The sequence below is a fragment of the Crocodylus siamensis genome, chromosome 4 (genome assembly GCF_052110815.1).
Source record: "Crocodylus siamensis isolate JL-2025a chromosome 4, ASM5211081v1, whole genome shotgun sequence".
Classification (NCBI taxonomy): domain Eukaryota; kingdom Metazoa; phylum Chordata; order Crocodylia; family Crocodylidae; genus Crocodylus; species Crocodylus siamensis.
The window spans coordinates 1,495,357-1,506,934 of NC_143398.1; the positions used below are offsets into that span (position 1 = coordinate 1,495,357).

An 11,578-nucleotide genomic window follows, 5' to 3' on the forward strand; every position below is an offset into this window, starting at 1 on the left:
CCCCAGACAAACCCCACGTGCGACCTTGGAGGCACAAGACACCGTCGCCCCGACCCAGCCCCTGGCATCCCCCCGCCCCGGGGTACAGGGGGGCTGCGACCCCCAACATCCTGCTGCTGCCGGTACCTTCCTGTGTCTAAAACTCCCAGAGGCACTCGCTGGTGACCTCCTCGCCGTCCGCCAGCAGCATCCCGCTCCGGTCCCCACGCAGGTAGTAGCCGTTGGGTGCCAGGACAGCCAGCACATTGTTCCCGCGGATCTCGAGGTAGAAGTTCAAGGCAAACTTCCCCCGGGTCCTGAAGGTGCCGTCCAAGGACAGAGACCAGAAGCCCCTGCCATGAGCTAGGAGGGAAGGAAGAGGGGGGTCATGACATGGAGGGAGGCACTGAGGGGCCCCAAGGGCACCAGCACCTTGCAACGGGCCAGCCCCCAATGGTGGTACCCTCACCTCGGAAGTGGTAGATACCCTGCACGCAGGGCAGCAGCTCAATGCAGTCAGGGTCCGCCAGGTTGCATTGCAGGGCCTCGTGGCAGGCGGAGCTCCCCACGTAGCCGTACCGCCCGTGCAGCACCAGGAAGGGGCGGTTGGACAGGCGCACCCCAAACTCCTCGTTGGGCCCTGCCATGCCGGGTCAGGGGGAGGTGAACAGGGCTATACCCAGCCCCAGCTGCCCCTTGCCCTGCTCAGGGGTCCCCAGAGGGTCCCTTTCTGCCTGGCACAGGAGCATCGGGTATCTCCCCTCCTCGGGTTGTTGCATCCCAGGGTGCAGAGCTCCCTGCCTGGGCACCACCCGCTGAGAGCCCCTGAGCAATGCTGGGCTGTGGGTGGGGGGTACAGGAGATGGGGTCCACGGGACACAGTGCATGGGGTGGGGCAGGGGCATCATTAGGATACACACGCCCCTCGCTGAGACCTAAAGTCCTGGCTTCCTGCTTCCAGAGGTGACATAGGGGCATGGTGAGGTGGGCAGAGAGACCCCCTCCCCACTGCTGGTTCACGCCCCTGGAGCGCGTGTCCAGCCCCAGCTCTGCCCTCGATGAGTTGCCCTCACCTGGCTGCACGGCGCTGGCCACCACCAACCCCACAGGCAGGGTGCCCAAGTACCGGCCATTGAAAGCTTGCAGGACGACCTGCCCGTAGCGCCAGGTGACGTGGAAGTTGGTCTCCGGCTCCATGCGGCGCCCATTGGCCGCGATGCTCTTGGATTTCCTCTGCAGAGAGCCGAGGGGGTGCAATGAGCTCAGCCCACCCCACCCAGTGCTAGGAGCCACCCCCAAGCCCATCTCTCATCGGCCCTGTCCCCAAAAGCCAGGTTGTCTGCCCAAGGGAAACTTTTTTACTGGCAAACAGTGAATTTTTTTTTACTGACAGCAGAACCTTTTTCCTGACATACATTTGTGCAGACCTGTGTTTTACATAATGGAAATGCAGATGCTTTTGCCAGGCCCTGAATGGCAGGAGCGAGGACTGAGGTCACCTTTAGGGCTTTAGCCCCAAGGATAGTAAAATAGTTTGGTGGTCAGTAAAAAAGTTGCCCCTGCTCGACTGCAGCAACGGTCTTACATCATGCTGTCCCCACCCCACCCTCATGTCCCGATACCCATGACCCACCCTGTGCTGTGCCACCTTCCCCCCAATCCCCAGACAGCTGGCAACCCTGCCTAGGAGAGAAGAGGCCCCAGGGTACACAGATGGATTTCGTGGATTCAGTGAGGATGCCACCCTCTCCTGGCTGGTCTGTGTGGCATGAAACTGCCCAGTGCACCTCATCCATAGAAGACGGTGCTAGCATTGCCTGGATAGCTGGGATGCCCATGCTTTTTCTGGGCCCCTGGAAGAAAAGAAAGACTCGTTCACCTGGGCCAGGTAGCTGTTGTTGATAGCTTTGAACTGCATGGTCTTGGTGTTTCGGTCGTACTCGTAAAGGAACACGGACTTGGGTGTCACTTTGTCAGTGCCAGCGTACACTTCTGTGTCTGCAGAGCAAGGGGACGTGATCATTCCCCCTCCAGCCACATGCCCCATGACAGGGGCCTTCCAGAGGGCCTGGTCAGAGCCCCATTTCAGTCTGCAAAATCCTATTCCTAGGATGTCCATAGTGCAGAGTGGTAGCACCAGCCTGGCGGGGGGACTGAGGCACAGAGAAGAGAAGCATAGCTGTGCGTGTGAATGGGTGCAGGGGAGCCAGGACCTGTTCCACTGACTCCTAGGACGTGGAAGGGAGCTCGTGGGTCCTCTAGTCCACAAGTGCAGCAATGCTACATCCCAGCGTCCCTGCCCAGTGTGCATCCAGCCTCCACTTGAGGACCTCCGGGGAGGGAGAGGCCAGACTACCAGCAGCAGGCAAATTTAATTTCAACTCTAATCTAAACCTGCTTTACTGCGGCTTAAAGCCGTGGCCCAGTTGCTCTCCCTCTTGTGTCCCCCTTGTCCCTGGGCTGCACCCCCCCAGCTCTCTCAGCCTTCCCTTGTGCAGCAGCCTTCCAACCCTGGAGCATTTTTGCCGCCTGCTTCTGGACCCTCTCCACGTCCCTCTTAAAATGTCCTTCAAGCTACGTGCCTGCCCACAATGGAGGGGGCGAATCTTGGGTTCCTGAATTGGCCAGAAAGATGTAGATTCACTGCTGAAATTGCATCGACCTAAAGATGCAGGAAACAAACCAGACACTGTGGGAAGCCACATTTTGGGGACTTCCCTGGGGTCTCCTAGGAGCTCTGGAGCAGAGGTAGGGGTAGACCTGACTCCTCCATGGTGGCCTTCAGCAGCCAGGATCTACCTGGGACCAACTTCTCTCTTTCTTTCAAGCCAGCTCAGCCTTTGCTCATGCACACTTCTTCCAATGCCTGCTAGGCTGGCAGCCTCATAGAGTCATAGACAACTCAGGTTGGAAGGGACTGGTCCAACCCCCTGCTCCAAGCAGGACCAGCCCCAACTACATCATCCCAGTCAAGACTTTGTCTAGCCAGGTCTTCAAAACCTCCAGGGATGGAGGCTGCATGACCTCTCTGGGGAGCCTGGGCCAGTGCTTCACCACCCTCCTAGTGAGAGAGTTTTTCTTAATATCCAACCTCAACTTCCCTTGCTGCAGCATGAGCCCATTGCTCCTTCTGCCATCTGCCCCACTGAGACCAGCCCAGCTCCATCCTCTTTGCAGCCCCCCTGCAGGGAGGTGACGGCTGCTGTTCAATCCCCCTCGGTCTTCTCTTCTCCAGACTGAATCAGCCCATTTCCCTCAGCCTCTCCTCACCAGTCCTGTCCCCCAACCCCTCAAACATTTTCATTGCCCTCCACTGGACTCTCTCCACATCCTTTCTGTAGTGGGGGGCCCAAAACTGGACACTGGACTCCAGATGTAGCCCACTGTAGCCCTGATTCTTCTCTGGAGTGGGTCCCTTCCTGGCCCCTGAATGAAGCCGGGGTCTTACAGCAACTACAGCGTGGATCCAATTATAGTTTCATAGTTTCTAGGGTCAGAAGGGACCTAAGCAGATCATCGAGTCTGACCCCTGCCATGGCAGGAAAGAGTAATGGGGTCAAACGACCCCAGCAAGGTGTTCATCCAACCTCCTCTTAAACACCCCCCGGGTAGGAGCCTGCACCACTTCTCTTGGAAGCTGGTCCCAGACCCTAGCCGCCCTGACCGTGAAGTCGCGCCTCCTGATGTCTAGCCCAAACCTGCCTTCTGCCAGCTTGTGACTGTTGTTCCTGGTCACTCCTGGCGGTGCTCGGGGAACAGGGACCCCCCCAGTGCCTGCTGGTCCCCCCTGACTAGTCTGTAACAGGCCACTAGATCCCCTCAGCCTTCTCTTGTGGAGGCTGAACAGGTTCAGGTCCCATCGCCTCTCCTCGTCGGGCCTGCCCTGCTGCCCCTGACCATGAGAGTGGCCTCCTCCGGACCCTCTCCATGCTGCCCACATCCCTCCTGCAGTGCGGCGCCCAGAACTGGACACAGTCCTCCAGCTGCGGCCTGACCAGTGCCGCACAGAGGGGGAGGATCACCTCCTTGGACCTGCTCGAGATGCATCTGTGGATGCAGGACAAGGTGCGGGTGGCCTTCCTGACCGCGTCCCCACACTGCCGGCCCAGGGTCATCTTGGAGTCAGTGATGACCCCCAGATCCTTTTCTGCCTCCCTGCTGACAAGAAGGGAGTTCCCCAGCCTGTAGGTATGGTGCCGGTTCTTCCTCCCCAGGTGCATCACCTTGCACTTCTGTGTTGAAGCCCATCCTGTTCTCATCCACCCACCCCTGTAACCTGTCCAGGTCCAATTGCAGCCTATTCCTCCCTTCCAGTGTGCCCACATCCCCCCACATCTTAGTGTCATCAGCAAATTTGGACAGATGCTTTTTACCCCCTCGTCCAAGTTGCTGATGAGGATGTTGAACAGTGCGGGCCCGAGGACCGAGCCCTGGGGGACCCCACTGCCCACATCCCTCCAGGCTGAAAATGACCCGTCCACCACTGCTGTCTGGGTGCGGCCCTCTAGCCAGTTGGCGACCTGTCTGACTCCGTGGGTGTCTACACCTCAGCCCCCAGTTTCTTAATGAGCACGGGGTGAGAGACAGTGTCGAAGGCCTTCCGGAAGTCCAGGAAGACGATGTCCACTGCTCCCCCTGCGTCTAATGATTTGGTGACCTGATCGTAAAAGGCCACCAGGTTGGTCTGACAGGACCTGCCACTGATGAACCCGTGCTGGTTGCCCCCAAGCATGCAGTCCCCTGCTGGCCCCTCCTGGATGTGTGCCAGCATAATTTTCTCGAACAGCTTGCCTAGGACCGAGGTGAGACTAACCCGCCTATAGTTTCCCGGGTCCTCCTTCCTGTCTTTTTTGAAGATGGGAACCACGTTGGCCCTCTTCCAGTCCTCCGGTACCTCACCAGAGCACCACGAGTGCTCGTACAGCCGTGCCAGGGGACTTGCAATGACCTCGGCCAGTTCCTTTAGTACTCGAGGGTGGAGATCGTCCGGGCCGGCTGACTTGAATACATCCAGCCCCTCCAGAAGCTCCCTAACTAAATCCTCGCTAACCCGTGGCCCAGGTGTGCCTCCCCCGGGGCCCGAGGGGGGCCCAGCAGGGAGGCGGCTGTTTTGGTCCCTACTTAGGAAGACGGAGGCAAAGAAATCGTTAAACATGTTAGCTTTGCCGCCTGGTGTTTCAACCAAATTTCCCAACACGTCCTGCAAGGGCCCCACGTTACCTGGGACCTTCTTTTTACCCCCTACGTATTTAAAAAAGGATTTCTTGTTGTCCTTAATCTGGGAAGCTAGCCCCAGCTCCATCTCTGCCTTGGCCTTCCTGACTGTCCCCCTACATCCCGATACCCGATACCCTACCTGAAGCCGATACCCTAAAGCAGTCACGCGCAGGGCAGAGTTCAGGTTACGCAGGCAGCCAAACGAAGTTCCTGCTTGGGTTTTGACTACAGAAAAATGCTAGAGCCATTCTTCCGTGGCAAACAAGCCAGCAAGATGCAGCAGGTCAGGTTGGAGACCTCTAGGCCTGGCTTGGGAATTATGTGCAGGTGTTTGCACACCTCACAGTGCTAATAGTGTGTGGCACCCTTAAAGGGGTCTCACTGGCCTGTGCCAATGCTCCTGCTGGCACCAACCCCGCGGGGTCCTGGCTGGAGGGTCGTGCCCCTGCGCTCAGGCTCAGCCCCTACAACCTCGCAGACCCCAGGGTACCTCTAACCCCCACCATGCTTTAGCTGCTGCCTCGCTGGCAGTTCCCCCATCCAGGCCCTGCTTCAAAGCCCACAGCCCACATCCTGCCCCACCTCCCTACAGCCCTTGGGGGTCTCCCCAAAGCCCCTCCCGCCCACCCCCGCCCACCCCAGCCCAGCCCAGAAAGCGGAGCTGACTTGCCGCAGATGACAGACACGTATCTCCTGGCCTGGGTTCGCAGGCTGACCCACACTGGGCACCTCTTCAGCACGAACCACCTGTCTTCTTCCGAGGGCTGGTCCACGAGGCCAAGGAGCCGTGGCCTGCCCTGGGGGCACAGCACGCGCCCATCGGGGTGGCTCAGGCTCGCCAGGCCCCCGGGTGCCAGTCTGAGGCGGAAGGCAGTATCCGCGGAGGGCCATGGGGCCAGCTTCTCCGCCCGGGACACGTACGTGTGGGCGGCCGTCTCCACGTGGCACAGGCCGCCACGGAAGCGCAGCACAAAGCCGCACTCCTGGCCGTAGGGCACCAGCTGGTCCACCCACACCTGGCCCAGGTGGGGATCAGCACGGGCGTAGCACCGGCTGGCAGGGTGGTACAGCGCCACGTGGGCGTGGGTGGCCGGCTGGGGCAGCCACAGGTGGCGGGGGGCGCGGGGCTGGCGGGACACGCAGAGCACGTTCTCCCCGTCCGACTCCAGGAACTTGCCGCTGCCCGTCTGCTGCAGGGTCCAGGCGCCGTCCCCGAGCAGCTGCAGCAGGAACTGGCTCTGCCCCGGGGTGGCGGGGTGCCCGCACCGGACCCCGCCGTCGGGGTCCACCAGCAAGTGGTGGCCTTGGTGTCCTAGCAGCTCCACCACCGCTTGCTTCCCACATTTCTGGCTCACCCGCAGCTCCCAGGTCTGCCGTGGAGCAAGGGGTCAGAGTGAGCTGGGCATTGGGGTACCCCCACCTCTGTCATGCAGAGAGGGAGGCCTCTCCACCCTATACCCACCCCGCCACTGATCCCACCTCTCCATGGACGTGGATCCATCCCCTCCCGTGGCCCAGCTCCTTCCCATGTTTCTTCCCCTCCCCTGCTTTGTCAGGCCCTTCCCTGTGGCTTGCAACCCAGCCTGCCTCCACCCTGCTCATGGCCGCCCTCCTGTCCATGCCAAGACACGCCCTGTTCTCCATGCCATGGCAGTCAGGCATGCAACCTGGCGCTGGCAGCGGGGCTTTTCAGGCAGCATGCAGGGCAGAGCAGCTCAGGGAAAGGGGCAGAGGGAGGGGCTAAACTCCACCCAAATGTTCAAACTTCCCGGGAAGGGGCAGTGGCATTTCTATCCAGGCAGTGCTGAGAAAGCCCGTGGGCTTCACGGCTCGTAGTCGTCTCCTCTCTCCCTGCTAATCTCTTAACTGTACAGGTGTTAATGCCTCTCTCTCTCCTTTTTGCTTCACTATTGAAACCCTCCTTTTAGGATTGCCATATTTCCAGTTCCAAAAAAGAAGACACCTGTTGTGGGGGGGAGGGTGCCCCTCACTCCCAACCCGCAGCACCTTGGCGCTGCCAGTACCCTGCACTCCCCACCCACAGCCCCGCGCCTCCCCAGTGCCCCTCACTGCCAGGGCAGACCTCCCCCAGCCCTGCTGGTGCCCCTTACTCCCAACCCACAGCCCCTGCCCCCCATGCCCTGCTGCATCCTCAGCACCTGCACACCATCTCCCACACACATCCATCCTCTCCACACATCCCTGAGACACACACACACACACACACACACACACACATGGCCCCCCAGACAGTCCCCAAACTCTAGATGTCTACCCCCACCCCCCATAGACTTACTGCCGGGGCTGCTCCCCACACCCTGCCTGGCTGTATGACAGCCACGTGCATGTGTGCGCCCAGATGCACGTGGCACCCCCTGCCTCCAATTGCCCTGAGCAGCCCCTTGCAGGATGGAGGGCTGCCAGCCTGCAAGGGGAAACCCACGCCTTCCTTGCTTAAAGAGGAAAATCCACATTTTTCTGCAGCAAACGGAAAACCCAGGCGCCTGGCAAACACGCTCGCTGCTAGGGCATGTCAGGACATGCCGTTCTACCAGCAAAATCCTGGACATTTGTTCCTATTTCAAAAAAACCACACAGATGAAGGACTCAACAAGAGGACATGTCTGGGGAAACCCGGACATACGGTAACCCCACTTCTTTCAGCAGCGTTGCTGTCTCTTGGCCATGCTCAGTAATGTCTCTCTGCCATCCCACAGCCTTGCAGACTGTTTTTAGCACCAGCTAAAAACTTTAACTCTGGTGTGGTCATATGAACTCTGGTGTGGAAATGACTGGAGCAGCTGTTAAGATGCTCAAGGAGGCTAGAGTTTGTTTTATGAGCCTGAATAAGAGATGTGCATTTAACTGCAATAACAGCGGGATGAATGATACAGGATCTTTTGACTACTTTCTGCCTACTTTGCTATGGGTTTTTTAAAAACTTTATATATAACCTAGCAAACGAGTGCACCTTCATAGAGTCAGAGAAGCAAGGCTGGAAGGGACCTCAAGAGATCATATAGTCCAATAGAGCTAATACTGGTATTTGTTTTTGCTTTGATCTTCAGCTGAATGATACAAGGACAAATGCGACGTCCTGCACTTCAGATGGAGCAACCCCCTGCACTGGGGCAGGCTGGGGGGGACGGGCTGGGCAGCAGCTCTGCAGAAAAGGACCGGGAGGGACAGGGGACAAGAAGCTGAATAAGAGCCAGCAGTGGTAGGCTGCATCGGTAGGAGCACTGCCAGCAGATCCAGGGTAGCGATTCTTCCCTCTATTCAGCATTGGGGAGGCCACATCTGGAGTCCTGTGTCCAGCTGTGGGTCCCCACTACAGAAAGGATGTGGACAAGTTAGAGAGTCCAGAAAATGGTTGTGGGGCTGGGGGACAGGACTGGTGAGGAGAGGCTGAGGGACCTGGGCTGATTGAGTCTGGAGAAGAGGAGACCGAGGGGGATTGAATAGCAGCCGTCACCTCCCTGCCAGGGGGCTGCAAAGAGGAGGGAGCTGGGCCGGTCTCAGTGGGGCAGATGGCAGAAGGAGCAATGGGCTCAAGCTGCAGCAAGGGAAGTTGAGGTTGGATATTAGGAAGAACTTCCTCACCAGGAGAGATGGTGCAGTCTCCATCCTTGGAGGTGTTGAAGTCCCGGCTAGACAAAGCCCTGTCTGGGATGGTGGAGTTGGGGCTGGTCCTGCTTGGAGCAGGGGGTTGGACTAGACGCGACCTCCCGAGCTCCCTGCCACCCTCCTAGTCTGTGATTCTATAAGACGCCTCTCCTGGATCTGGGATTGTTTAACAACTTCATTAATGATTTGGACAATGGGATATTTCGCTGATTTGCAGAGGACACCATGTCGGTGGAGTCGCAGACCCTCCAGAGGGCAGGGCTGGTTCCAGATTGACCTGGATAGACTGGAGAAATGGTCTGCGATTAATGAGATGAGATTCAGCAAGGACAAGTGCAAGGGCCTGGACCCGGGAGGGAATAATGGCATGCAGGACTGGCCGGGGGAAGGACTGGCCAGGCTGCAGCACTGGGGGTGGCTGTGGATCGTAAATGGATGAGCCAGCGGTGCGCTCTTGTTGCAATCACAGCCAGCAGCCTCCTGCGTTGTATGAACAGGAGCATCCCTTGCAAATCCCAGCAGCGATTTCCCGCTCCGTTCAGCGCTGCAGAGGCCTCCCCGGGAGTCCTGCATCCATTTCTGGGCCCTGCATTTCAAGGGGGTTGGACAGAGTCCAGTGCAAGGTGATAAAAACGATCAGGACGTGAGAGACAAGACTGATGAGGAAAGGCTGGAAGAACCGGGGAGGAATTGAGCCTGGAGAAGAGAAGCCTGAGGGAGGATTTGATCACAGCGTTTATGTCCCCCAAGGGTGATGGCAGAGAGGATGGAAACGGGCTTCTCTCTGTGGCCGCAGGGGACTGAACTAGGAGCAATGGTCTCTAGCTGCAGCCGGAGCAACTGAGGCTGGAGACGAGGAGCGGTCGGACTCTGAGCGGGGTCCGGCATTGCAACAGGCACCTGGAGGAGTGGCGGGATCTCCGTCCTTGGAGGTGTTTGAGAGCAGGTTGGACAGAGCCGTGGCAGGGCTGGTTTAGGCAGGTCAGATCCTGCGTGGGCAGGGGGTTGGACACGGTGTGGCCTCGTGAGGTCCCTTCCAGCCGGACTCTCCCATCACCCTGGGATCCAGTAAGGACCTGGCTGAGCCCCTGCCTCCTTCTGGGCCCAGATTTGAACACAGGGAGAGGACACGAGAAGATGCCCGTGGATTAGAGAGCGCAGGCCCCCAGCTCTGCATCGTCTCCTGACCAGCCACGCAGGGCCAGGAGGGCTATTCCCTCTCCCCCTTTATGCCTCAGTTTCCCCATCAGTAAAACGGGGGCAACACACACACACACACCCATCCACCACACACATGCACATGCTCTGGGACTTATGATGGCACACGCATGCACATGGCCTCAGCCCCACCGTGAGACATGCTGCAGAGACGGCTTTTAAAGGGGCTGTGCAGAAAGAGGCCTGCAGTCCCCCAACCGGGCACAGGCCAGGATCAGTGCCCAGGCCAGGCCAGGCGGGCACAGGAGCCTGCACTGGGTGCCCCCCGTAGAGACCTGGCTGCCAACACGTGCCCAAAGCAGTAGAGAAATCCTGTTGCTGTATGTCACATTTCCTTCTGCTAGGAAGATCAGTGCACACACACATGCATGCACACATGGATACATGCATAAAGACACATGTGCACACACAGGCATGACTGCATATGTGCCCACATACGGGCACACACACATACATGCAAGCACCCAGGGACACACGCACAGTGCAAGCACGCAGGCACGCTCGCATGCACGTGCACACCTTCTCTCCCCCCCCGGCTGCCCATGCATGCAGACATGCGCACGTGCACATACACTTATACACATGCACACACACATCAGCCACACACGTGCACACCCACTGCTCCCCCCAATCCACCCATGCATGCAGACATGCACATGCATCACCCACATGCACGCGTGCACACATCCCCCCACTCCCCAAGAGCCATGCCAGCGTCCCCTGCCGCCATGGTCACACCTCCAGGGTGGTAGACGGGTGCATACAGCTGCCAGGGGAGCGGGTGGCGCATCCTGGGCCCTGCAGAGGCTCGTTCGCTGCCCTCACCTGTTTCCTGCCCAACGTCTTTCCCAGGGCAGTGACGCCATCCCGGAAGCACTCGTTGGACAGGTAGCTCCCGGCCCAGTCAATCAGCCCCACTCTCATGGCTCCGCGGCAGCTGGTGCGTCCACCGACACGAGGGAGATGTACCCAGGAGGTGCCCGGCGCTCGATGACCCCCGCCGGCCCGGCTCCGGCCATCAGATCCCCTCCGCAGGCATCAGAGAGGCAGGCAGGGCTGGTGCCCTCCCTGTCTGGGGCGCCGGGGCAGGCAGCCCCGTTAAAACCTGCCCTGGGAGGCCTGGGATTTGTGACACGCGCGTGACCTCGTGGCAACCACGGCTAGCCCAGCCTCACAATGGGCCCGATCCTGTGCCCACTGGACCTTCAGATGCCAAAGGCTGGGGGCTCACAGGGACCTAGAGGATAGGGCTGGGAGGGAGCTGCAGAGGTCACATCCAGTCCAGCCCCCAGGTCACCTCGTAGTCCATAGAGACCCCATCAAGCCCCATGGGGCCGGCAGGGCCCATCCAAGCAGGATCAGCCCCATCCAAACCAGCCCAGACAAACCCCATGTCTGACCTCGGAGGCACTGACACAGCCCCGGGCATTGCCCCCACCCACGCCCCTGCCCCCCGGGAAGCAGGGGGCCAAGGCCCCCAACGTCTTGCTGCTGCCGGGGGGTCAGAGAGCCCAGGCCTAGGCCGTGCCCCCGCTGC

The 11,578-nt window shown here is 59.4% G+C and overlaps 1 protein-coding gene across 1 annotated transcript; it reads right to left on the reverse strand.

Annotated features, from left to right (window-relative positions):
* Positions 1-136: 136 nt before the first annotated feature.
* On the reverse strand, positions 137-10,965 carry FSCN3 (fascin actin-bundling protein 3). Its single transcript, XM_090046257.1, has 6 exons — positions 10,867-10,965; positions 5,867-6,566; positions 1,859-1,977; positions 1,053-1,212; positions 449-619; positions 137-342 (listed from the first exon to the last, which is right to left on the reverse strand). The coding sequence occupies exons 1-6, from the start codon at positions 10,963-10,965 to the stop codon at positions 137-139; spliced, it is 1,455 nt and encodes a 484-aa protein (XP_089902383.1).
* Positions 10,966-11,578: the final 613 nt, after the last annotated feature.

Coding starts and splice junctions, on each gene's coding strand:
- FSCN3 (XM_090046257.1), bottom strand. CDS start 10,965: ATGAGAGTGGGGCTGATTGACTGGGCCGGGAGCTACCTGTCCAACGAG. Junction 1,213..1,858: donor ACAACAGCTACCTGGCCCAG/GTGAACGAGTCT, acceptor GGCTCTCTGCAG/AGGAAATCCAAGAGCATCGC. Junction 620..1,052: donor GGCCAGCGCCGTGCAGCCAG/GTGAGGGCAACT, acceptor CCGGCATGGCAG/GGCCCAACGAGGAGTTTGGG.